This window comes from Budorcas taxicolor, chromosome 3 (assembly GCF_023091745.1).
Source record: "Budorcas taxicolor isolate Tak-1 chromosome 3, Takin1.1, whole genome shotgun sequence".
Classification (NCBI taxonomy): Eukaryota; Metazoa; Chordata; class Mammalia; order Artiodactyla; family Bovidae; genus Budorcas; species Budorcas taxicolor.
In genome coordinates this window covers 29,817,739-29,845,082 of record NC_068912.1, presented here as the reverse complement: position 1 = coordinate 29,845,082, position 27,344 = coordinate 29,817,739, and the positions used below count along the sequence as shown (strand labels likewise).

General features: G+C 38.1%; 1 protein-coding gene across 3 annotated transcripts in view; it reads left to right on the top strand.

The window, feature by feature from the left end:
- HIPK1 (homeodomain interacting protein kinase 1) overlaps nt 1–27,344 on the top strand; it is a 55,934-nt gene that overhangs the window by 14,162 nt on the left and 14,428 nt on the right. For all 3 annotated transcript variants that reach the window (XM_052638171.1, XM_052638170.1, XM_052638169.1), the window contains exons 3-9: nt 6,550–6,673; nt 16,283–16,402; nt 17,173–17,259; nt 18,194–18,378; nt 18,746–18,908; nt 19,694–19,919; nt 26,805–26,926. In XM_052638171.1, coding sequence (XP_052494131.1) covers nt 6,550–6,673; nt 16,283–16,402; nt 17,173–17,259; nt 18,194–18,378; nt 18,746–18,908; nt 19,694–19,919; nt 26,805–26,926 — 1,027 coding nt within the window. The remainder of the gene's footprint in view (nt 1–6,549; nt 6,674–16,282; nt 16,403–17,172; nt 17,260–18,193; nt 18,379–18,745; nt 18,909–19,693; nt 19,920–26,804; nt 26,927–27,344) is intronic.

Here is a 27,344-nt window from a genome sequence, read left to right as displayed (position 1 = left end):
TTGTTTTGAAATCAGAAAGTGTGAGACCTCTGTTTTTATTTTCTTTCAAGGTTGTTTTGGCTATTTGGAGTCTCCTGAAATTCTGTATGAATTTTAGGATGGATTTTTCTGTTTCTGAAAAAATACTCCTTGGTGTTTGATAGGGATCACACTGAATCTGCAAATCATCTTGTATGGTACCTATATCTCAACAACATTGTCTTCCAGTCCACCCTTGTCTATTTTTATCTTTTCTTTTTATAGTTTTATAAAGCTGTATCACAGTAATACTTGATGGTGGGCCTAAGGCAAGGGGAGTAGCAGCTCAGGCATTCCTTTTTTATCATTAATTTTATCCACAGTGGTTCTTTTCATGTTGCACTGTTGCTTTATTAGAGTCCATTAAATCCTTACCCTCTTGTCTTTTTAGAAAAATTCTCTGTAATCCTTTTGACTAGTGGAGCATTCTGGCTCCAGAGCCAGTCTTCCCCTGGCCTCCCTTTTAGTTTACATTGCTTCATCTCGCTGATAACATGCCAGAATACTATCAGTTGACATAAGTTTTTGCCACTGTGCTGTTTCTGTTGGCCATAGGTGTGACTGGATGAAAATACTTTATTTCCTAACCCACTGTAAGTGTAAATGTAGATTAATTCCAAGAAAAGTTGCTGTCTTTGGGGCTTGGGTTTTAGACACAAAGGTTTGCCATACTTACAGCTCAATGCTTTTCCATTTTGAACAGGCCAGCTGGCCTTTATTTAGAGCTGAGATCACTTTATTATGTATGGAAGGACAAGGTCTAGATAAGGAAAGCATATTTTCAGTTTCAGTTCAGTTCAGCTCAGTCGTGTCTGACTCTTTGTGACCCCATGGACTGCAGCACTCCAGGCCTCCCTGTCCATCACCACCTGCTGGAGTTTACTCAAATTCATGCCCATTGAGTCGGTGATGCCATCCAGCCATTTCATCCTCTGTTGTCCCCTTCTCCTCCCACCTTCAATCTTTCCCAGCATCAGGGTCCTTTCAAATGAGTCAGCTCTTTGCATCAGGTGGCCAAAGTATTGGAGTTTCAGCTTCAACATCAGTCCTTACAATGATGAATATTCAGGACTGATTTCCCTTAGGACGGACTGGTTGGATCTCCTTGCAGTCCAAGGGACTCTCGAGAGTCTTCTCCAACACCACAGTTCAAAAGCATCAATTCTTTGGCGCTCAGCTTTCTTTATAGTCCAATTCTCACATCCATACATGACCACTGGAAAAACCACAGTCTTGACTAGATGGACATTTATTGGCAAAGTAATGTCTCTGCTTTTTAATATGCTGTCTAGGTTGGTCATAACTTTCCTTCCAAGGAGTCAGCGTCTTTTAATTTCATGGCTGCAGTCACCATTTGCAGTGATTTTGGAGCTCCCCAAAATAAAGTCTGTCACTGTTTACACTGTTTCTCCATCTATTTCCCATGAAGTGATGGGACCAGATGCCATGATCTTAGTTTCCTGAATATTGAGCTTTAAGCCAACTTTTTCACTCTTCTCTTTTACTTTCATCAAGAGACTTTTTAGTTCCTCTTCACTTTCAGCTATAAGGGTGGTGTCATCTGCATATCTGAGGTTATTGCTATTTCTCCCGGCAATCTTGATTCCAGCTTGTGCTTCTTCCAGCCCAGCGTTTGTCATGATGTACTCTGCATAGCAGTTAAATAAGCAGGGTGACAATATACAGCCTTGACGTACTCCTTTTCCTATTTGGAACCAGTCTGTTGTTCCATGTCCCATTCTGACTGTTGCTCCCTGACCTGCATACAGGTTTCTCAAGAGGCAGGTCAGGTGATCTGGTATTCCCATCTCTTTCAGAATTTCCCACAGTTTATTGCGATCCACATAGTCAAAGGCTTTGGCATAGTCAAATAGATGTTTTTCTGGAACTCTCTTGCATTTTCGATGATCCAGCAGATGTTGGCAATTTGATCTCTGGTTCCTCTGCCTTTTCTAAAACCAACTTGAACCTCTGGAAGTTCACGGTTCACATAGTGCTGAAGCCTGACTTCGAGAATTTTGAGCATTACTTTACTACTGTGTGAGATGGGTGCAATTGTGTGGTAGTTTGAGCATTCTTTGGCATTGCCTTTCTTTGGGATTGGATTGGAAACTGACCTTTTCCAGTCCCATGGCCACTGCTGAGTTTTCTAAATTTGCTCTCATATTGAGTGCAGCACATTCACAATCATCTTTTAGGATTTGAAATAGCTCAGCTGGAATTCCATCACCTCCACTAGCTTTGTTCATAGTGTGATGCTTTCTAAGGCCCACTTGACTTCACATTCCAGGATGTCTGGCTCTAGGTGAGTGATCACACCGTCGTGATTATCTTGATCGTGAAGATCTTTTCTGTACAGTTCTCTTGTGTATTCTTGCCACCTCTTCTTAATATCTTCTGCTTCTGTTAGGTCCATACCATTTCTGTCCTTCACTGAGCCCGTCTTTGCATGAAATGTTCCCTTGGTATCTCTAAATTCTAGAAGAAATCTCTAGTCTTTCCCGTTTTATTGTTTTCGTCTATTTCTTTGCATTGATCACTGAGGAAGGCTTTCTTATCTCTCCTTGCTATTCTTTGGAACTCTGCATTCAAATGGGTATATCTTTCTTTTTCTCCTTTGCTTTTTGCTTCTCTTCTTTTCACAGTTATTTGTAAGGCCTCCTCAGACAGCCATTTTGCTTTTCGTATTTCTTTTTCTTGGGGATGGGTTGCACCCTGTCTCCTGTTCAATGTCACGAACCTCCATCTATAGTTCATCAGGCACTCTGTCTATCAGATACAGTCCCTTAAATCTATTTCTCACTTCTAGTGTATAATCGTTAGTTTATCCTAGACAAAAAGCAATGCAATTTCGTTTGACACTGAAACCACAGTTACACCTAAGCTACAGATGCAGGAAGTTAGACTTTATATAACATCTATTTGGTTTGATGCCTCTGAGATGGGTGGGATGAAACAAGAGTGTTCATGAAAATGAGCAGAGAATGATTTGTGTTCTTAAGTTATCCCAACTTCAGCTTGCTCTGGGTTCCAGTGAAACAGAGCTTTATGATTTAGGTGGAATTTTTCAATTTACAGGAGTTGGGAAATCTTGTTTAGTATTTGTTCTTTAAGGACGGAATGTATCTTCAAAGAAGAGAGTCACTATGTCCAAAGTACAATTAATGCCATTTTTCTACTCAAGGCTGCTAGTTTGTTTTTCTTTTTGCTGTGTGTAATCTTTTTTACTGCCTAGTTGTTAGAATGTCAGAGCTGATAAGAACCTAGAAGAGTGAGTAACTTATTATATAGATGAGGTAGAACCAGAATTTCAGTGTCTAGTGTATATTGAGGGATTGAGAAATAACAGAGGCCAAGGGGAGAGATGTTATCGTAATGAGAATATTACAGAGAATTTTGATCTGAATTCAAAGTTTAAACCATTCTGTCTTTAGAGGTAAACCTGCTGTAAATGATTTTCAAAAAAAAAAAGTATATAGCTTCAGTCTTTTTGCTTCCTAGAGTTTACATAAGTCTAACATGTTGAGGCTGTAATGGTAGTGAAAAGTCCTCAGTAGATTGAGCAGCCTTATTTTATTTTTACTGCTTTCGTATTTTTTCTTTTGATACTTACCATTTTGTATAGTAGAAGTGGCAGAGTTAACTGTTTTGAGTGAGCTTTAGCTCAAAATCCTTAGCTGCTTTTGTTACTTAGAAGCAGAGCAAGACCAAATGGAAAAACTGATTCCAGCCAATCTTCAGGGGTTTTTGTTTTATGTAGTTTGGGGGATGGGATTAGCATTTTTCTTAATTTCCCTGAAATTTTAAGCCTTTGAAGCCTAACAGTTATCACATGTTATGGCTATCTTTCAAAAAAAGTAAGTTATTGGGTGGCCTGGGCCCTCCCTGTGACCTACCTTTCAGATTTTGAAATGTCTTCCTGGTATAGTGGGAATGGCAAAATCAATCTGCTGCTCTTCAGTTGATGTTTAGGAATGTTCTAAGCCCAGTTTTTATTTTGGCACAAAGCCATTTGCATTCTCCCTGCCAGCTATTTTTGGCACTGTCATGAACTTAGAAATTAATGAGTCTGCTCAGTGAAAGTAAAAATTTTGTTCTTTTTTAATTTTAGAAAGGCTTTTATGTTTCAGGGTACTCTTACCCTCTAGTTTATTAATGCTCTCAAATATGACACATGGTTGTATTTAATTGAACTCTGAAATTCCATCAGTAATGTGGGGCTCTAGCCTCCTGCAACAGGAATGTCACTTTTGAAAGTTGTTTTCTTTGGCTAAAAAAGACACAGGGCACATCAAATGGAACAAAACCTGATGGTATTAGTGGTTCTGCCCTTTCTGGTCACATAGTGTAAGTCCCAGCGGGCCGGGAGCTTACGCTATTGGAGTCCTCTAATTTACCCTGTTTTCTAGGGGCTGTTTAGAAAATTACTCGAGGAAAGTAATATTCTTATTAAAAGAAATGTCTTTATACCCTCCTACAAATATACTCAATATTTGTCCCCCTCCCCCTTCTTCCACATACATACAGAGCAACAATAAACACATACTGCTTGAGAGTAAAAATTTGGGACACTTGCAAGGAGACAGCTATGAGTTGGGTCCTAATGGAGAGATCTGCTTTTCCGTTTAGCTCCTGTTAAATGAAGGATCTGGATCTGGAGTGTCCTTATGGATTCAAATTCTGGTACTTAATAGAAGGAAAGGAAATTATTTGGAGATAATAAAGTGTTTTAAGAGCTCAGTTCTTGGACCCAGACTGCCTGGTGGCCAGCCTTGAGCACCTTAACCTGTCCGTGTCCAGTTTCTTTATCTTTAAAATAGAAATGATACTTTTAATGTAGAGGCAAAGTGCCATTGATTATAAGATGAAATATTATTTATGTTACTAATAAGAAAGTAAAAACATTACTATTAAACTAAAATATACTGTCATTAGCAAGTGTCTCAATTTCAGAGATATGTGAAAAATGTGCATCATGTAATTGAGGGCTCAACAGTGACAATACTTTGATAAGATTGTTGTAAATAGGATTAAGTAAACCCCATATTTATAAAGAACCTAGAACAGTGCATGGTACACACTTGGCCCTACATATGTGTCATTTATTAATATTATCCCCCTCTTGAATCCACTTATCTATTTGTCACAGTTTGGAAAACACCATGTATACCACAATGCCAAATAGATGTATATAGATGGGTATGTATTTGTTGTTATTGCTCAGTCGCTAAGTCATGTCTGACTCTTTGTGACCCCGAGGACCGTAGCATGCCAGGCTTCCCTGTCCTTCACTATCTCTCGGAGTTTTCTCAAATTCATGTCCATTGAGTTGGTGATGATATCTAACCTCTCATCCTTTGCCTCTGTCTTTCCCTTTTGCCTTCAATATTTCCCGGCATCAGGGTCTTTTTCAGTGAGTTGGCTTTTCATGTCAGGGTATATATTTAACTTTTGCTTACTTAGAGTAATAGTACAATTTACTCAACTTCAGAGCTAGACTGCTAGAATTCAAATTCTAGCTCTGCCATTAATTAATTATATGATTTGGGGTAGATTTCTTAATCCATTTGTGTCTGTTTCCTTCTCTGTAAGTGGGACTTTGCCTTGGATGTATTCATATATATATATATACGTAAAGCTCTTAGTTTATGATATTACTGTAGTCTTCTCTTTAAGGTTCCCTAGGGTTGGGTTTCTCACTAGAGTATTAATCAAAATGAATATTTCTGAAAGCACACAGAGGGTTCAGTCTTTTAAAAATGATGATGTAATAATAATAGTCATTATTTTATCAAACAGTTTCATAGTGCTTACTGTGTGCTAGACACTGATCAAGAGCTTTAGTATTTGAGCAACAACATCGTCAGCATTATCATCTTTTTGTTTACTTATTTATTTAAACCTTACCACAGCCCTATGTAGTAGGTACTCATCTCCATTTTATGAATGAGGAACATGACATACAGAGAAACTAATTGCCTGCAGCTTTCAAGTAATGGAACTAGGGTATGAACCACCATTATTTCTACAGAAGGCATATCTGTCACAAAGAGTATTTATTGGTCAGGCCACTTAATTGATTTTTCTGTAATTGAAAAGGTGCTAAGGATAAAAAGTGCTAAATTTTCAAAATTCAGAAAGCTTTCAAAACTAAATCTTTTTCTAAGTTTGGTGTAAGCTATTATTAGCAAGACCTGACTTGAATCAATGTAAGGCTATTAAAGGTATTTGTCTGGCTTAGTGTGATTGCTCATATGTTTTGTTGCAGAAATATTAATGTGTTTGATTGTGTGATGCTTCCTGAACTCTATAGGGATTATTATGCAGTTTGTAGTTTATACATGGGTAGTACTTTTCTGAAATTCAAGAACCATATCTAGGGCCGAGTTTCAAATTACAGATTTTATACCCAAGATTGTATTTAGTGTCATTAAATCAGTATACCTTTACTAATACTAAAACGAATAGTAACAGCACAATTTCCCAAAATAGTGTGTATCTTTTTTAATCTGCTATTTTTGTTTTTGCTAGAGCCCCTGAAATTATTCTTGGCTTACCATTTTGTGAAGCTATTGATATGTGGTCATTGGGCTGTGTGATAGCAGAGCTGTTCCTGGGATGGCCTCTTTATCCTGGTGCTTCAGAATATGATCAGGTAAGAGTGTTTATTTGGATAGCGATAGGAAGCAAGTAGTTAACTGGTGAAAGATGCTAGAGGAATAGAAGTTACTAGTGAAGTATTTAGATTGCAGGGAAAGAATAATCCAATTAGAAATAATTTTATAAAGAACTAAAATTTGTCTACCTGCTTTTTAGTCTGGAAGTTATATTTGCAATTCTGTACTTTTAAAAAGGATTTTATTCGTATTACTTTAGATTGCTACTTTTCCAGACCTGTAGTGAGACTTAACTTTAGTTAGCTAATGTGTCTTGTGAGTTAAGGTACGAAAGTAGTGTAAGGATGTGAAGTTGGAATTTTAAGAGCGAACTTTGGCTCATTCAGTGCTATTATTTCCTTTTACACATGACACCCACTAAAGTAATTACTGACTGCATACTGAAACACATTGGACCCCAGAAGCTGCAATGTGTATTAGGTCGCTGTAACATAGGATTTAGGAGGGAAATCGTAGGAGTTGAAAGGTACTTTAATAAATGATCTATGTTTCAGAATAGACAAGCTTTAGAAGATATGCTGTGGCTTCCTAAGAAACTGGTCCTAAAGGCAAAAGTTTTGCCTTGGAAGAAAATTGTGAATTCTCATTTCTTGTTTTTTCAAAAAGCCAGTTCTAACTACTATGCTGTGAGCTCTTTGAGGGCAGAGATTGCTTGATTCTACCAGTGTATCCTCAACTGCTAACATTGTATCTGGGACACAGTAGATACACGAGGTTGTTTTGTTTTTGTTTTGAGAAGTGAATGGTTATTTTGAATTTCTAAAAGGAAAAAGAGTAAAATAGTGTGTTCTCTCATTCAACCTAGATCCATTTTAGAGTAGATGTAGCATTTTCCAATTTCTAACAGTTTGGCTCTTTGGACTTGTCTCTGTGGTTGTTTTTGTTCCGTCACTAAGTCCTGTCCGACACTTGGCAGCCCCGTGGACTGTCGCCTGAGTTTCCTCTGTCCTCCACTGTCCCCTCCACTGTTTGCTCAAGTTTATGTGCATTGAGTCGGTGATGCTGTCTAACCGTCTCATCCTCTGCCACCTCCTTCTCTTTGCCTTCAGTCTTTCCTGTCATCAGAGTCTGACATAAACAAAGAGTTGCTCATTTGATAAGTAACCAGTTAGGTTGAGTTTTGTAATTTTTAATTTTTCAGTCTTTCATCCACCTTATAGCCAGGAGCCACCTTCGTTATTTTAACAACCACAAATAAGTATGAGGGAGATTAAATGATGGAAAGCCACCATTAGTTGAACCAGTTCACTAATTCTCCCCTTTGGGTTTTAAACTCTTTTGAGAATCTGGTGTGAATCTTCTCAGAAATATATATATACAGTGTCTTATATACAAAGTTAGGGAATTCAGGGACCCCCTGATTAAGAAACCTTGCTCCGAGCAATTATAGCCTCCAAAGTGCCATTCCTAGGCAGCTGTTTTGTGGCATCTCTTCAAACTTAGTGAACAGATTATATTGTAATGTTCCTAGGAAGTAGAACCAAGTAAAATTAGATCTAGAAGCTAAGGTACAGTGGGGGGCTTATCATGTAAAGAAACGATCTGGTGGTTTTGGGAATTTTTGCCTGGTGTATAGATTGAAACTATGGGTAGTAGGAGGAAGTTGTTTTTCCCATGCTGAATAATGGATAAATCAGATGTTGCTGTTGTAGAGCAGGATTGGGGATAGTTTATCTTGAGGTATCTTTGCTTATACAAAAAGATTCATGAGGCAGGATCGTTATTCCTACAGCTGAGGTTTTTTTAAACAACTTTATTGAGGTATAATTCACATACCATATAATTCAGCCATTTCAAGTGGTGTTTAGTATGTTCACAGGGTTGTGAACCATCACTACACTCAGTTTGGAACATTTTCAGGACTGTAAAATGAAACCCAGTACTTATTAGCAGTCAATACCCAGTCTGCTAACTGCCCCACCACTGCCACCCTAGGGACTCCTTTCAGTCTCTTTAGAGTTGCCCGTTCTAGTATATTTTATTCAGTATGTACAATATGTGGTCTTTTGTGACGGGCTTCTTGTACTTAGCCTGATGTTTTTCATCCATGCTGTTGCATGTATCAGAACTTCATTACTTTTTATGGCTGGTTAGTGTTTCATTGTGTGTATATGTGTCTGTGTATAAATATATTAATATATGTATACCACATTTTTAATGTGTTCATCTGTTGATGGACACTTGGGTTGTTACCACCTTTTGGCTGTCATGAATGATGGTGCTATGGATCAGTTCAGTTCAGTTGCTCAGTTGTGTCCCACTCTTTGTGACACCTTGGACCCTGTGCCTGGCTTCCCTGTCTATCACCAACTCCCAGAGCTTGCTCAAACTTATGTCCATCAAGTCGGTGATGCCATCCAACCAGTCATCTCATCCTCTGTCGTCCCCTTCTCCTGCCTTAAACAAAATGTTTAAGTCCCTGTTTTCAATTCCTTTGGGTATTAAAGGTGCTTCCCTGGTGGCTCAGCAATAAGTGAAGTCGCTCAGTCGTGTCCGACTCTTTGCAAAACCATGGACTGTAGCCTGCCAGGCTCCTCCGTCCGTGGGATTTTCCAGGCAAGAGTACTGGAGTAGGTTGCCGTTTCCTTCTCCAGGAGATCTTCCCAACCCAGGGATCGAACCCGGGTCTCCCACATTGCAGGCAGACGCTTTACCATCTGAGCCACCAGGGAAGACTGTCATCCCCTTCTCCTGCCTTAAACAAAATGTTTAAGTCCCTGTTTTCAATTCCTTTGGGTGTTAAAGGTGCTTCCCTGGTGGCTCAGCAATAAAGAATCTGCCTATAATGCAGAAGACCCAGGTTCGATCCCTGGAGAAGGGAATGGCAACACGCTCCAGTACTCTTGCCTGGAGAATTCCATGGACAGAGGAGCCTGGTGGGCTACAGTCCATGGGGTTGCAAAGAGTTGGGCACAACTGAGTGACTAACACTTTGACTTTTTTTGGGTGTAGAGCTAAAAGTATTGGTTGGCTAACAAGTTCATTCAAGTTTTTCTGTAACATCTTACAGAACTTTTTGGCCAACCCAATAGAATTGCTGGGTCATATGGTAATGTCATATGGTAATTCTATGTTTAAGTTTTTGAGGAACCAACAAGCTTCTTTCCACAGTGGTTACACCATTTTACATTCCTACCAGCAATGTACAAGAGTTCCAGTTTCCCTACATCTTTCATCATTGCCAAGGCTGGTTATTTGCTTTCTTTTTTTTAAAAATAATAGCTATTCTTATGGGTATGTTGTGATATCTCTTTGGGGTTTTGATTTGTATTTCTCTAATGATTAGTGGTGATGAGCATTGTTTTATGTGCTTATTGGGCATCTGTATATCTTCTTTGGAGAAGCCTATTCAAGTCCACTGCCCATTTTTGAATTTTTGTTGTTATTGAGCTACGGGAGTTCTTTCTGTATTCTTATTATTAATCCCTTATCAAATAAATGATTTCCAAATACTCTACTATTCCAGGTGGCTGTCTTTTCACTCAGTTGATAGTGTTTACCCAAAAGTTTTAAATTTTGATGAAGTCAGTTTTTCCTTTTGTTGCTTATACTTGTGGTATCATATCTAAGAAATCACTGGCAAAACAAATTAAGCTTTTTTCCTATGTTTTCTTCAAATAGTTTTATAGTTTTAGCTCATACATTTAGGTTTTTGAGTCATTTTATTAAGTTTTAAATATTGGGTGAGGAAAGTATCCAGTTTCAATTTTTTGCATGTGGGTTTTCTGTTATCTCGATACTGTTTTCTAAAAGACATCTTTCTCCAAGAATTGTCTGGGCATTCTTGTCAAAAATCAGTTGACCATAAATAAATGTAATGATTTATTTCTGAATTGTTGGTTCTTTTCCATTGACCTATATCCTATATTTGTCTTTATGCCAGTACCATGCCATTTTGATTACTATAGTTTGGTAGTCAGCTTTCTTTCTTTCTTTTTGTTTAAATTGAAGTATAGTTGATTTACAATGTTGTGTTAGTTTCAAGTGTACAGCAGAGTGATTCCTGTGTGTGTGTGTGTGTGTGTACTTTTTTTTCACATTCTTTTCATTCTAGGTTATTGCAAGATAATAGATATAGTTCCCTGTACGGGATATCTGTTAATCCCAAACTCCTAATTCATCCCTCTCATCCCTTTTCCCCTTTGGTAACCATACGTTTGTTTTCTGTGTCATTGAGTCTATTTCTGCTTTGTAAATAAGCTCCTATGTGTCATATTTTAGATTCCACATATAAGTGACACCATTTGTATTTGTCTTTCTCTGTCTGGTGGCAGTCAGTTTTTAAAACAGTAATTGTGAGTCCTCAGGTGGTGGTGATTGAGTCGCTAAGTCGTGTCCAACTCTTGCAGTCCCATAGACTGTAGCCTGCCAGGCTCCTCTGTCCATGGGATTTTCCAGGCGAGAATACTGGAGTGAGTTGCCATTTCCTTCTCCAGGGTATCTTCACGACCCAGGAATTGAACCTGGGTATCCTACATTGCAGGCAGATTCTTTACTGACTGAGCTATGAGTGAATCCTCTAACTGTTTGTTTTAAGATTGATCTGGCTTATTCAGGGTCCCTTGAAATTCAGTAGGAATTTTAGGGTGGATTTTTCTGTTTTCGTCCCAAGAAAGGTATTAATTTATTTTTTAAAGGGATTGCTTGAATCTGAAGATGACTTTTGGAAGTATCCCATCTTAACAATACTGGCTTCTGATCCATAAACATGATCAGGTTTATTTAGGTTTTCTTTAGCAGTGTTCTGTAATTTTCAGAGTTCAAGTTTTTTTTACTTCTTTTGTTAAATTTACTTCTAAGTGTTCTTTTTTTGGTGCTGTAGTGAATAGAATTATTAATTTTATTTTCAGTTGTTCATTCGTGTCATCTACAAATAAATTTTCCATTTTATTTTCCAGTCTGGATTCCTTTCTTCTCCTTGCTTAACTGCTTTGCACTGAACCACACTAGTACAGTGTTGAATAGAAATAGCAAGAGCTGGTTTTCTTGTCTTGTTCCTGATTTTAAGGGGAAAGCAGTCTTTCATTGTTAAGTATGATATCAGCTGTGGCGTTTTTGGAAATGCTAAAGTTGAGATTTTACAGCAAATGTTTGTGAATCTTAAAGTCAAATGTGTGTATCCTCTCCAGGTATTAGTTAATAGCATCAACTTTGTTGGAAACATTTCAATTGTTTAAAGTAACAAATGACAGTAACACTTTCTGTTTACATAAAGGTGGGGCTTTTGTTGCTTTATTTTAAGCTATGTGAAAAGCAGTATCTGTATGATAGTTCCCATTCTACTTTAACAGTTATTAAAATTTTTTAATGTTTTAATTTTGTAAGTGTATCATTGTAGAAAAACTAGAAAAGATGCAGTGAGCCAGGAGACAAAAATTTCATGCTTTAGTAGTTCTACTCCTCCAAGGTAACCTGTTACATTTTGGTATATTTTATATTTATTTACACATTTAATTGTCAATTTTCTTTATATATTTATTGAATACCTACTTTGTATCACAGGTGCTCTGATGATGTGGGATACAGCACTGAATAAAACATTATCCTTACCCTCATGGAGCCTATATATTGGTGATGGGAAATAGACATTAGTAATTATACAAATAATTAAGTAGGACAATTGAGATAAATTCTCTGAAGGAAAGTGTCATTTTGCAGTGTGTGTGTGTGCATGTGCACACGCATGCATCACCTGACCATCTGTGTCCTAATGCCTCTTGAGTATACTCATTTTTTCCTGCTGCTATTACGCTAGTCCAGTCTGTCTCCATCACTTACATGGGCTACTAGACAACCTCCCTGTATCTACTCTGGCCTCCCTCCAGTCTTTTTTCCAGAGCGATTTTTTTCAGAACACCAATTTGATGATCCCACTCCTCTCCTCTTTTAGTGGTTTCCTGTCACTTAGATTAAAGGGCTAAATTCTTAATATGGCCTGTGAGCCCCTACGTGGGTTGTTCCTCCCCTTCTTCTCTCCCTTTCTAGATTTGCTCTCACACCACTTCTTGCTTTTCTTGCTCTAGACCCACTGGCATTATTTCAGCACTGGTTAAGAGTGTTTCCTTCTAGCACAGGCCCTCATGCGTACTGTTCTCTTAGTTGGGAAAGCTTCTCCACCACTCATTTATTTCATTTAGTCAGTCCCTACTCATTTATTAGCTAAAGTGTCACGTCTTCAAGGACCTTTTCCTCACCAGTCCTCCATCTTGGTCAGGTTCCTTTTGTAGAAGCGTATTTATTTTTTTCAGGATACTTGTTCAGTTTGAATTATACATTCAGTGTCTGTTTCCTTCACTTGACTGCAAGGTCTATGAGAGCAGGAGTCATGTTTGTTTTAAAAATCATTGTCTGGCTCAATAAGTACTTACTGAAAGAAAGAATGAATGAATGAATATGCGCTGCATATAGTTATGTTTCAAATATAAACGGATATAGAGGAACATACACACTGTTGTCAAATCTAAGACACCATTTGTTGAGAGACGCACTACTTTTCTGTACCTCTAAGAAAGAATGCTTGCAATTAAACCATGATTTATCGTGGCTGTAAGTTGTTAACACATATCCTAATTGCAAAGATGTTAATGTGAAAAAACGTACCTCTTAGAATCAGGGAAGTGTAATTTAAGTGAGGTTATATTTAATTTGTAATCTGCTTTTTCATTTAGGATATTATGAAATATCTTTCTTACAATGTCAATAAATATACTTCTATCATTTAAAATGTCTGCATAGTATTTAATTGAACAAATTTTGTCCTTTGTGTATGCAAAAGAAGTTCACATTTAAAGTGTTCCTATTCACAATTTAAAAAATTTTCTTTCTATTTTGCTAATGCTTTATTGCGGCTTCCAGTTAAGTATGTCCTACAGACTCAGGGTAATATCCTGCTGTTGTCTAAAATTGTCTTGTGATAGCTAGCAGGCCAGGTTTGGCCTGTAGACTGACCTCTGCTTTATTCTCTTAAAAAATTGTTGAGGACCCCAAACAGCTCTGTTTATATAGCTTATGTCTATAAATAGACATTGCGTTAATGATTAAAACTGAAGTTTTTGGGGCGGAGAGATGAGAAACTTGCTTACAAGTTTCTGATTTCATCATTAAATACAGCCATCCTCATATGGAGTACGTGTGCTCGGTCACTCAGTTGTCTGACTCTTTTCTGCCCTGTGGACTGTAGCCCACCAGGCTCCTCTGTCCATGAGATTCTCCAGGGAAGAATAATGGAGTGGGTTGGCATTTTCCTGTTTCAGGGAATCTTCTTGACCCAGGATCGAACCCTTGTTTCTTGTGTCTCCTCTGTTGGCCGATGTATTCTCTATCTGTAGCACCAAGTGGGAAGCTCCTAGAGGTGTTCAGTTCAGTTCAATTCAGTCACTCAGTCATGTCCGACTCTTTGCGACCCCACGAACCACAGCATGCCAGGCCTCCCTGTCCATCACCAACTACCGGAGTCCACCCACACCTATTTCCATTGAGTCGGTGATGCCATCCAACCATCTCATCCTCTGTCATTCCCTTCTCCTCCTGCCCTCAATCTTTCCCAGCATCAGGGTCTTTTCCAATGAGTCAGCTCTTCACATCAGATGGCTAAAGTATTGGAGTGTCAGCTTCAACATCAGTCCTTGCAGTGAACACCCAGGACTGATCTCCTTTAGGATAGACTGGTTGGATCTCCTCACAGTCCAAGGAACTCTCAAGAGTCTTCGCAAACAGTACAGTTCAAAAGCATCAATTTTTCTGTGCTCAGCTTTCTTTATAGTCCAACTCTCACATCCATACATGACCACTGGAAAAACCATAGCCTTGACTAGACAGACCTTTGTTGACAAAGTAATGTCTCTGCTTTTTAATATGCTGTCTAGGTTGGTCATAACTTTCCTTCCAAGGAGTAAGCGTCTTTTAATTTCATGACTGCAGTCACCATCTGCAGTGATTTTGGAGCCCAGAAAAATAAAGTCAGCCACTGTTTCCACTGTTTCTCCATCTATTTGCCATGAAGTGATGGGACCAGATGCCATCTTAGTTTTCTGAATGTTGAGCTTTAAGCCAACATTTTCACTCCTCTTTCACTTTCATCAAGAGGCTCTTTAGTTCTTCTTCACTTTCTGCCGTAAGGGTGGGGTCATCTGCATATCTGAGGGGTGGGGGGAATGTAAAAAAAAAAAAACACCTATTATTTTCCTTTCAATTGGTTATGTGAAAGTTGCTCAGGCGTGTCCGACTCTTTGCAACCCCATGGACTATATATAGTTCATGGAATTCTCCAGGCCAGAATATTGGAGTGGGTAGCCTTTCCCTTCTCCAGGGGATCTTCCCAACCCAAGGATCAAACCCAGATCTCCCACATTGCAGGTAGATTCTTTACCAGCTGAGCCGCATGGGAAAGGAGCAGATTGCCTTGTGGGATAGAGAGAATTGTGAAAGTAGAGACAGATGTGGACAATAAAACTGGGAAACTTTTAAAACACAAGAATATACAAGCACATGTCTCGTTAGCCATTGGAGCAATTAGATCATCACACATCACTTCTGGAACTCTCTACTGTATACCCGTGAGAAAGAAATGAAAAAGACAAATAACTTCTTAGTACTATTATGAAAATAGTTTATATTTCATAGATTCCTAAATAGATATTGGGGACCCCTCAGTGTTCCCCCGGAGAAGGCAGTGGCACCCCACTCCAGTACTCTTGCCTGGAAAATCCCATGCGCGGAGGAGCCTGGTAGGCTGCAGTCCATGGGGTCGCTGAGAGTCGGACCTGACTGAGCGACTTCACTTTCACTTTTTACTTTTATGCATTGGAGAAGGAAATGGCAACCCACTCCAGTGTTCTTGCCTGGAGAATCCCAGGGACAGGGGAGCCTGGTAGGAGGCCGTCTATGGGGTCGCACAGAATCGGACACGACTGAAGTGACTTAGCAGCAGCTTAGTGGCAGTGTTCCCCAGACCACACTTTGAGAACTGCTAGGCTAGTTCAAAGTAGTTGTTCAATAAATAGTGAATGAATGAGCATAGTGCCTGCCCTTTATTGATACGGGAATAGAGAAACAATTAAGTGCTTAATTTTACGGTATGAGAGAGAAGCTCTGGGGCAGTGTAGAGTAGGGACAGTTGACTAGGGACTATTGACTGGAGCTGGAGTTAGAGCTAGAGGTAGCTAAGGAAGAAAGAGACTTACGGAAATTTTTTCCTGATCTTTTGAAGCTGATAATGTATCAACAAACATAACCTTGGTAATCCATAAAATAGTTTGTTGAAAACTTTGTTCTGTCCTAGAAATCTCTTTTTTTGGAGCTCTGTATCAGAAGTCTATAGGAAACCAATAAAGGTCACACAGAAAATTTTCAAAACTGAGTTTTCCTTGTAAATAACAGGTATAGTGACAAGAAAGTTACTGAATAAATATTTGGGAATAATATATGTATTTACAGATAAATTTCATTTGTATTGATCAAATAGTTAATTTCTTTGTGGTACCTCTCTTTTTTTTTTTTGACTAGAGCTAATAATATTTTAGTGTGAAAGTTTTCAATAATTTCCCTTTTCACTCCAAATCAATGTTTTGATGATTTTGACATTTCAGATTCGTTACATTTCACAAACACAAGGCCTGCCAGCTGAATATCTTCTCAGTGCCGGAACAAAAACTACTAGGTTTTTCAACAGAGATCCTAATCTGGGGTACCCGCTATGGAGACTTAAGGTCTGACTTTTATTGTTCTATACTACTCATTCCTGTACTCCTTAATCTCAATTTGAATTCAAAGTTTAGTTATTAAATTGAGGTGAAGGACGGTGGGCAGTGAGAATGTATATTTGCAGGAGGAAATACTTGGAGAAATTATTTCATTGTACTCATATGCCTTATCCTCAGGTTAAAAAAAAAAACAAAAACATTAAATTCCAGTACAGTTAGCTGAGATTGTTTTATATATTTGAATCAGCAGCTAAGAAGAGGGTATGGAGAGTAGTGCTCACTTATCATTGAGTGATAGGAAGAACTAGAGTAGTGGTTATCTTTTTTTAGTGAATTCTCAGTAAATATGATACACAGCATAATTTTATAACCGCCCATATTAAGACCTTACCTATTTTCTTGAAAACATTGAAATGTGAGTAATTTAATTAGTCCAGTAGTACTCTCTGTTTCTGAACCTTTTGAATAGGTAGCATTTGAAATGTTTCATTTGAAAGTAGCGTTTAGAGAAAAATGGCTATGTCTGTCCTTAATTGGCATTCTTCAGGAACTGTGCTACCTCATTGGTTGCACATTTATTTTATCACTGTTGAAAGGGAGGCCAGGTATCAAGGTCCCATCTCTACTGGAAGACTTCCTGGTTGTAAATTACTTTCATGTTTGTGACCTCCGGTTGGGAAGATGATGATACTTGTTTCTTTGTAATCTGGCTTTAATTTAGAATAAAATGTGGAAATATCATACGGATGGAATTTTTTAAAAACTATATTTTGTAGACACCTGAAGAACATGAATTGGAAACCGGGATCAAGTCAAAAGAAGCTCGAAAGTACATTTTTAATTGTTTAGATGATATGGCTCAGGTGAGTATGGAATGTTTCAGAAAGTCAGACATTTGTGTATCTCCTTAATCAGAGATACACTTCCATTAGTTATATTAAAGATAGATTCAGTGTTTTTTTTTTCATTTTTTACCTAAACACATTAATATTCTTCCATGTATTAAAAGAATGATTGAATCCTAGCGAAGGATATTTTTAGAATTATTTCTCCTTTGCTTTTGCTTAACTAGTCTTGATGCATGTCAGAATTTTGAAATACTATTTATGAAGGTTTCTTTCTTGTCCATTTTCTCTACTGAATAAATAGCTCCTGCATAAAAGCTGCATTTATTTAGGGCTTTTATTCCAAACTCTTGTTTAATCACATACTGTCTCATTTTATCTTTTGAGCAATAGAAACTTGTATTTAAGTAATAACAGTCATTTTTGTTTAACCTCTTTTATACAGATTTTGAATGAAAAGAGTTTATGCATCTTTATTCTACCAATGAACTATACCAAATTGAATATTTTAGTATAAGAGCTTCCATTTGTGAAAAAATTTCATCAGGTGTTTCTCTTGAGATCTATGTATCTATCTATCTCTACACATATATTTGTATTTATCTATAAAGCATACATTGGTAAAGAATCTGCCTGCCATGCAGGAAACCAGGGTTTGATTCCTGGGTTGGGAAGTTCTTCTGGAGAAGGGAATGGCAATCCACTCCAGTATTCTTGCCTGGAGAATTCCATGGACAGAGAAGCCTGGTGGGCTACAGTCTGTGGGGTCGCAAAGAGTTGGACACAACTGAGCGACTAACACACACACACACACACACACACACACACACACACACACATAAAGCATACATATTATTATATATGTATAAATATATATATACAATACAGATGTTAAATGTCAGCGTTAAAGGTTAAGTGATGAACTGTAATATTTCTAAATTTTCCTTGGAAGGTGAACATGTCTACAGACTTAGAGGGAACAGATATGTTGGCAGAGAAGGCAGATCGAAGAGAATATATTGATCTGTTAAAGAAAATGCTAACAATTGATGCAGATAAGAGAATTACTCCTCTGAAAACTCTTAACCACCAGTTTGTGACAATGACTCACCTTCTGGATTTTCCACATAGCAATCAGTGAGTATAGTATGGTCTGGGGCATTTTGCCATGATGTAGTTGTCTGTTGACTTACACTCAACAGGTTCTCTGTTTTTATCTTACAGCTAAATGGAAGTATCACATGAGCAGTGGGCTTTGGTACTTGCATATTTGGCTCAATGATGGTTTTTCTTCTCATTGAAAAGTCATGAGATTAAAAATTAGATGTGTGTTTTTCCTCTTTATGGTTATAAAAATGCTTGATTCATTTTCTCTGAAAGATGCTTGGTTCATTTTCTCTGAAAGTACTCAGGAGGGAAAAACATTGATCGTATTTATCTTGAGTTATTTGCTATCTTCTTAAATCACAGATTTATTTCATTGACTTTTTAATCTCCTTTTCAGTGTTAAGTCTTGTTTCCAGAACATGGAGATCTGCAAACGGAGGGTCCACATGTATGATACAGTGAGTCAGATTAAGAGTCCCTTCACCACGCATGTTGCTCCAAATACAAGCACAAATCTAACTATGAGCTTCAGCAACCAGCTCAATACAGTGCACAATCAGGTATTCAGTAAATGATTTTGGAAACTCAGAACCTAAGTGGGATAAAACCTAGTAAGAGTATAGGGTGAAGTAAAGAAACCAGTCTTTGCTTTGATGGTTGCTTCATAAGAAGTTTCAGACTGATAATACTGCTGGTTATGTGCTAACATAGTCTTAGCATAGTCAAATAAGTGGAACCTGGCTTCTTTAGTTATTATTGCTGTTCATGTACTGACTTCAGACAAATGACTCTCTCTTTGTTAGATCTCATTACATGTATAAAACGGTGTTTTCAGTAATTTTTTTTATGCTGTATATTAGATCCTCAGAATTAACTTATCTGATAAACTGAAATCTTGTCCTGCCCACCAACCACTGATCGACTCTTTGTGTCTATGAATTCCATTAATTAAGAGTGGTTTTGCATTTGTTTGCCAAACAGTGACATTTACTTTTAAGTTTGTTTCTGAAGACATTGTTTCCTAATTTCTTAGCTAGTGCTACCTTTTAAATGGAAGAGCATATGAAATTCTGTGGGATCTCATATCCAGTAGCTTTTTACAAAGAAGGAAGAGGTAGGGATTTATTCATATATCTTCAACTAGAGCAGAACTGTTTTTTATTCTTGGTTTTTTTATTTTCCAATTTTATAATTGACCTTAAGTTTAGAGATAGGAAGAATTTCTTAAGCAGAGAGTTATTTCAAAGACAGTTAGCATTACATTTTAAAACTTTGTTCCTCGTTTTCTGGATAGATTCTGTGTATGTGAGAATGTCTATACCAATTGTAATCCTTTTATTTTTAGGCCAGTGTTCTAGCTTCCAGTTCTACTGCAGCAGCTGCTACTCTTTCTCTGGCTAATTCCGATGTCTCCCTGCTAAACTACCAGTCAGCTTTGTACCCATCATCTGCAGCACCCGTTCCTGGTGTCGCCCAGCAGGGTGTTTCCTTGCAGCCTGGAGCTACCCAGATTTGCACTCAGACAGATCCATTCCAGCAAACATTTATAGTATGTCCACCTGCTTTTCAAAGTAAGTGGGGAAACTCTCGTATTATCTATATCAGACCTACCTGCTTTAGGCAGCTCCTCATTAGGTATCTAGTTGCTTAGTTTTGATCTTTGACAGATTTAAACTCAGTCTCTGATACGAAGATAACTGAAGGCTGACCTTTTTTATACTGGTTACATGTCTAATTATGATACTCTCTGACACATAGGAGTTCAATTACTGTTTCCTTATTTGAATTGCCCGATACCAGTTTTCTTGTACATTGAGACCTTGTATCAATGTCCTGTATCTGGCATAAACATGTATTTCTCAATGTGCAGAGTATATACATCTTGAAAAAAATTGTTTGAAACAGAACTGCTGTATACTGAATCGTATTTCCTCTATCAATCCATTATAAAAATAAAATTAGTATTCCAAGTGAAAAAGTAATTTCATTCAAAAATGTAAAACTCTTGTTTAAGAATATAGAAATCTCTTGTTATATTCAGAAATAAAGATCATTATTGAACTGAAAAATTCTACAAGCTGAGGTATTTGGGTGGGGAAGGCATTATTAAGATTATCTGCTTCAGCTTATAAATTATATTGTTCCTACAAACGCCTATCAACAGGAACAGAGTAGCTGAAGAAGGGAGCTCTCACCCAATGTGTTAGAAAAAGATTTTGATTTTCACATTTCTGTCCTTCCTCATTTTCTCACTGTGGTTCAGTGTTCATTGATCTCATGAACCATTTAAAAAATAATTTTAAAAGTTAAATTATTTTAAGGATATATTCTGACAACATTTGGACTTTCCCATTAGAAAGTCAGTGCCTGTGTCCTCTGGGAATAAACCTGAATTCAGGCTACTCACAGCAGTTCACATAGAAGCTAACGCATTTTTATCTTCTTACTTCAGTTACTTATTGACTATGACCCTCTTGTTTGTTTGGTTTCTGACAGAGTCGGAGCAAGCAGAAGGCTTCAAAGAGGGGCTAGGGGAGACTGAGAGATTACCGGGAGGACAGGAGAGCGATAGCGATGTAAACCAGGGAGGAACCGCAGGGAGAGCGGAGGAGCAGATTCAAGATCCGTAAATGCAAATCTAGCCTAATTTACCAAATTACTTCTTGCATATGCTTCATAGTAAATTCTGTACTCTGGGTTATCATATGTTGAGTGATTCTTCTACTTAGCAAATAGCCATCTCCTTCCCCATCACCTTTTCCAAAGTGAGTTTCATTGTAACAGTTTTCAGATGTGGGACTCTTAAGTTTTCTCCTGCTTCTCAGATGATGTTTAAGAGATGAGGCAGAAGAACTTTTAGTTCTTTTAGCAAAGAAAAATGTAAACAAGAGGTAGAAGGGAAAAGTGGTTTAACTGGTTTTGGTATAATTAGGTAAGTATAGCTTTAGAAAATTTTTTCCTATATAGGAAGCCTAAATAACCTGAGGAGCTAGGTAGAGCAAATTTTAAAATTTCCAAAGGAAAGGGAGTTTTAGAATACAGTGATGACAGTGTTGAAAACTGATATGTATTACTGCATGTCAGATAATGTTCTAAGTGCTTTTACATGTATTAATTCATCCTCACAACCAACCTTTGGAAGTGGGTAATGTCATTAATCCCCAGTTTGTAGATGAGAAAATTGATCATGAGTCCCTCATCTGCCCAGTTTTTTTATGACTGGTTAGTGGTAGAACCACAGTTTGAACCCAGGCAGTGGGGTCCATAGTTTATATAGTGTGTTATTCTTTACTACCTTTCAGTATTTAAACTCAAATAGTGGTAAAGAGTTGTCAGTTGATTTGCCAGCCATAGCCATGTGCTGGTCTCTGCCCAGCAGTCCTCTATTACAGGTTTGCCTTCTTTTGTTTCACCATCGTCTCTTTTATAAGATGCCTGTACTTAGAGGAGAGTAGACCCTCATCATTAGATAGTTTTACTCTTCTTTCCATACTTTCATGGTTTTTTGTTTTGATTTAAAGGGCTGTGTTCAAAAACAAAAATAAAACTTTAATCCTTTTAGTTCAGGACTCAGGGAGAGCCTTCCCAAAGTGTTGCCTTTTGTTAATTCTTTGTTTCCACTTGAGGCTTCCCTGGAAAAGCTAGTTTTAAACTATCTTGACTGCTGTGGCTTAGCCTAAATTACTGTAGCAATCTAATACTTAGAGTCACATTTGTGGGTCAGTATGTAAATACTGCTTTCTGTAGTATTCCAGTTGACCAAAATAGATATACATTTTGCTCCATGGAAACTATTAATCTGTAATTTCGTCCTCTTTTTATTTCATCATCCTAGGACACAAAGCTGAGCTTCTATAGTGAACATTTCTTTCTAAATTTTGTCTCCTCAGTTCCTAACAATTTGTAAGAGGCTATTATAATAATGTAGTTATATTATATATATACATATATATAATAATGTAGTTAAGCCATGGGGATATAGACAAGAATTTTGATGTTACCTAGCTTTCTAATTAAATAACATTGCCTTAGGAAGAATGGCTGGTAATTTTTAAAATCTGGATACCTGGATTTGTTCCCTTTTATTTTTATGTAATTAGCACTTGCCTTGAGAACCCCATGAACAGTATGAAAAGGCAAAAGGATAGGATACTGAAAGAGGAACTCCACAGGTCGGTAGCTGCCCAATAAGCTCCTGGAGATCAGTGGAGAAATAACTCCAAAAAGAATGAAGGGATGGAGCCAAAGCAAAAACAGTACCCAGCTGTGGATGTGACTGGTGATAGAAGCAAGATCTGATGCTGTAAAGAGCAATATTGCATAGGAACCTGGATGTTAGGTCCATGAATCAAGGCAAATTGGAAGTGGTCAAACAGGAGATGGCAAGAGTGAATGTCGACATTCTAGGAATCAGCAAACTAAAATGGACTGGAATGGGTGAATTTAACTCAGATGACCATTATATCTACTACTGCAGGCAGGAATCCCTTAGGAGAAATGGAGTAGCCATCATGGTCAACAAAAGAGTCTGAAATGATCTCTGTTCGTTTCCAAGGCAAACCATTCAATATGACAGGAATCCAAGTCTATGCCCCAACAAGTAATGCTGAAGAAGCTGAAGTTGAACAGTTCTGTGAAGACCTCCAAGACCTTTTAGAACTAACACCCAGAAAAGGTGTCCTTTTCATTATAGGGGACTGGAATGCAAAAGTAGGAAGTCAAGAAACACCTGGAGTAACAGGCAAATTTGGCCTTGCAATATGGAATGAAGCAGGGCAAAGGCTAATAGAGTTTTGCCAAGAGAACGCACTGGTCATAGCAAACACCCTTTTCCAACAACACAAGAGAAGACTCTACACATGGACATCACCAGATGGTCAACATCGAAATCAGATTGATTATATTCTTTGCAGTCAAAGATGGAAAAGCTCTATACAGTCAGCAAAAAAAGACCAGAACCTGACTGTGGCTCAGATCATGAGCTCCATATTGCCAAATTCAGTCTTAAATTGAAGAAAGCAGGGAAAACCACTAGACCATTCAGGTATGACCTCAATCAAATCCCTTATGATTATACAGTGGAAGTGAGAAATAGATTTAAGGGCCTAGATCTGATAGATAGAGTGCCTGATGAACTATGGAATGAGGTTCATGGCATTGTACAGGAGACAGGGATCAAGACCATCCCCATGGAAAAGAAATGCAAAAAAGCAAAATGGCTGTCTGGGGAGGCCTTACAAATAGCTGTGAAAAGAAGAGAAGCAAAAAGCAAAGGAGAAAAGGAAAGATACAAGCATCTGAATGCAGAGTTCCAAAGAATAACAAGAAGAGATAAGAGAGCCTTCCTCAGGGATCAATGCAAAGAAATAGAGGAAAACAACAGAATGGGAAAGACTAGAGATCTCTTTAAGAAAATTAGAGATAACCAAGGGAACATTTCATGCAAAGATGGGCTCGATAAAGGACAGAAATGGTATGGACCTAACAGAAGCAGAAGATATTAAGAAGAGGTGGCAAGAATACACAGAACTGTACAAAAAAGATCTTCATTACCAAGATAATCATGGTGGTGTGATCACTCACCTAGAGCCAGACATCCTGGAATGTGAAGTCAAGTGGGCCTTAGAAAGCATCACTATGAACAAAGCTAGTGGAGGTGATGGAATTCCAGTTGAGCTATTTCAAATCCTGAAAGATAATTCTGTGAAAGTGCTGCACTCAATATGCCAGCAAATTTGGAAAATTCAGCAGTGGCCACAGGACTGGAAAAGGTCCGTTTTCAATCCCAAAGAAAGACAATGCCAAAGAATGCTCAAACTACCACACAATTGCACTCATCTCACATGCTAGTAAAGTAATGCTCAAAATTCTCCAAGCCAGGCTTCAGCAATACGTGAACCGTGAACTTCCAGGTGTTCAAGCTGGTTTTAGAAAAGGCAGAGGAACCAGAGATCAAATTGCCCACATCCGCTGGATCATGGAAAAAGCAAGAGAGTTCCAGAAAAACATCTATTTCTGCTTTATTGACTATGCCAAAAAGAAACTGTGGAAAATTCTGAAAGAGATGGGAATACCAGACCACCTGACCTGCCTCTTGAGAAACCTGTATGCAGGTCAGGAAGCAACAGTTAGAACTGGACATGGAACAACAGACTGGTTCCAAATAGGAAAAGGAGTATATCAAGGCTGTATATTGTCACCCTGCTTATTTAACTTATATGCAGAGTACATCATGAGAAATGCTGGGCTAGAGGAAGCACCAGCTGGAATCAAGATTGCCGGGAGAAATATCAATAACCTCAGATATGCAGATGACCCCACCCTTATGGCAGAAAGTGAAGAGGAACTAAAAAGCCTCTTGATGAAAGTGAAAGTGGAGAGTCAGAAAGTTGGCTTAAAGCTGAACATTCAGAAAACAAAGATCATGGAATCTGGTCCCATCACTTCATGGGAAATAGATGGGGAAACAGTGGAAACAGTGTCAGACTTTATTTTTCTGGGCTCCAAAATCACTACAGATGGTGACTGCAGCCATGAAATTAAAAGACGCTTACTCCTTGGAAGGGAAGTTGTGACGAACCTAGATAGCATATTCAAAAGCAGAGACATTACTTTGCCGACTAAGGTTTGTCTAGTCAAGGCTATGGTTTTTCCAGTGGTCATGTATGGATGTGAGAGCTGGACTGCAAAGAAAGCTGAGTGCCCAAGAATTGATGCTTTTGAATTGTGTTGGAGAAGACTCTTGAGAGTTCTTTGGAAGTGAAGTGAAGTCAGACTCCTTGCGACCCCATGGACTGTAGCCTGCCAGGCTCCTCTGTCCCTGGGATTCTCCAAGCAGGAATACTGGAGTGAGTTGCCATTTCCTTCTCCAGGAGATCTTCCCAACCCAGGGATCGAACCTGGGTCTCCTGTATTGCAGGCAGACGCTTTACCATCTGAGCCACCAGGGAAGGAATGATGCTAAAACTGAAACTCCAGTACTTTGGCCACCTCATGCGAAGAGTTGACTCATTGGAAAAGACTCTGATGCTGGGAGGGATTGGGGGCAGGAAGAGAAGGGGATGACAGAGGATGAGATGGCTGGATGGCATCACTGACTCCATGAATGTGAGTCTGAGTGAACTCGAGGAGTTGGTGATGGCCAGGGAAGCCTGGCGTGCTGCAGTTCATGGGGTCGCAAAGAGTTGGACACGACTGAGCGACTGAACTGAACTGAAACTGAACTGAGCACTGTTTAAAAAGTTATTATTACAGTATTCTAATTCTTATTTTACTAGTCTCTCTTACTTTGTAGATTTCTGGATTATGTTTTCCTAAATGACAATTAGTTACTAAGTTACTTGAACTATGAAATGGAAAATTCCCGGAAGCAACATATTAGAGTTTATGAGTTGTGCTCATTTGATACCTCCATAGTAAGTTTCAGAGAAACTAGTTGGTGATAGCCCAGAAAGTGGCACTGACAGAGTATTCTAATTAAAATGGCTGTATCCTCTCTTTTAACAAAAATGCAAGCTTTAGTCAATTAGAGGCATAATAGAAACTTAAATTCTCTACATAGAAAGCTTTGACAGGATAGATTTAAAAGAAAGCTTTGAAGGTTCTTTTCTCAAGTGTTAGCAAAAGGGGAAACTATCTTGAGCCTCCTTCTTCCCTAGAATGAGATACTCCTATTTGTAGGAAACATTTCTTAAGCATGTGTGCCCGGAGGATAATGAGTAAAACAGTAATGAGATACGGTCATTGTTTTAAAGGCAACAAAAGAGTCTTCTTAGAAAGCTATTAGTGATAAGAGCAGGTTTCTAAAATAAGTACTGAAAAATATTTCTGTAAGCCACAATGTCTACTTTTAAAATACTTTTGTCCTAGGTATAATTCCTTCAGTTCACATAATAGTTAAGGCTAATTTGTGACCTAGGTTATATATTTTTGAGGAGTTGGGTAAAAACATCCCCTTAAAATATTCTAAACAAGAAGGTGACTGAGATAATAAATTATTGAGCTTTTTATAATGTTCCTTATCTAACTAAAAGTTATGAAGTCTTTGCTTTTAATAGATTATGTTTTTTTAAATGCTCAAGTTTTTTTCTGTCTTTAGTAGATTAAAAGGTGAATGTAACGTACTAAGCAAAGTTGTTTATTTTTGCCTCTACTGTTAATGGGAGTGGAATGAGTATAATGTTTTAAGCTTTGTTGGATAAAAAAAAATTTTAGAATTTCCTGAAACTAGTCCTCCCCCTATCAAGCATCTTTCTATTGATCTAACCTGAAGGGAATCAAGTCTCCCTTTTCTTAACTTCTCAGACTTTGGTGAAACTCCTTTGTTTGAAGTGTCTAGATTGAAAACCTGGGTGGTTGATTATTTGAACTGAAAAGCTAAAAACCAAAAAGCCCCCAAACAGGTAGTACCCCCCAGACCTAGCAAAGCAATATAATTGTGATGTTGCTTTTTACAGCTGGACTACAAGCAACAACAAAACACTCTGGATTCCCTGTAAGGATGGATAATGCAGTGCCAATTGTCCCCCAGGCACCAGCTGCTCAGCCACTACAGATACAGTCGGGGGTTCTCACCCAGGTAAGAGCCAGAGCAGCTTGGACACTCAATAGTGCCGAAGTTCCCTGAAGCACTGTTGAGAATCAGATATTTGGTCCTAGAAAATGAAATTTGCTTTGACCATAAGATCTTTCTTGGTCATATTCAGTGGACTTAAAATGGAACGTCTATAATGGAATGATGTACTCATTCCTAAAGCTATTGCAGCTCTGCCATGGTCTTCCTTAGACTTGGAGATTTAAATAGCCAGACTTTGAGAAATCATCCCAAGTAAATTTAATTTTGTGGGATGAAGTAAATCTTTTATTTAGATGCTCTTAAAGTACAACATGTAATTTTAACACTTGAATTCTAAACATAAAAGGTTTCCCTTTTGCTCTCTTAGTGTCCCCTTTAGTCTTTGAGAATTTCATCACAGTTGAGAGGTTTGATCATATCA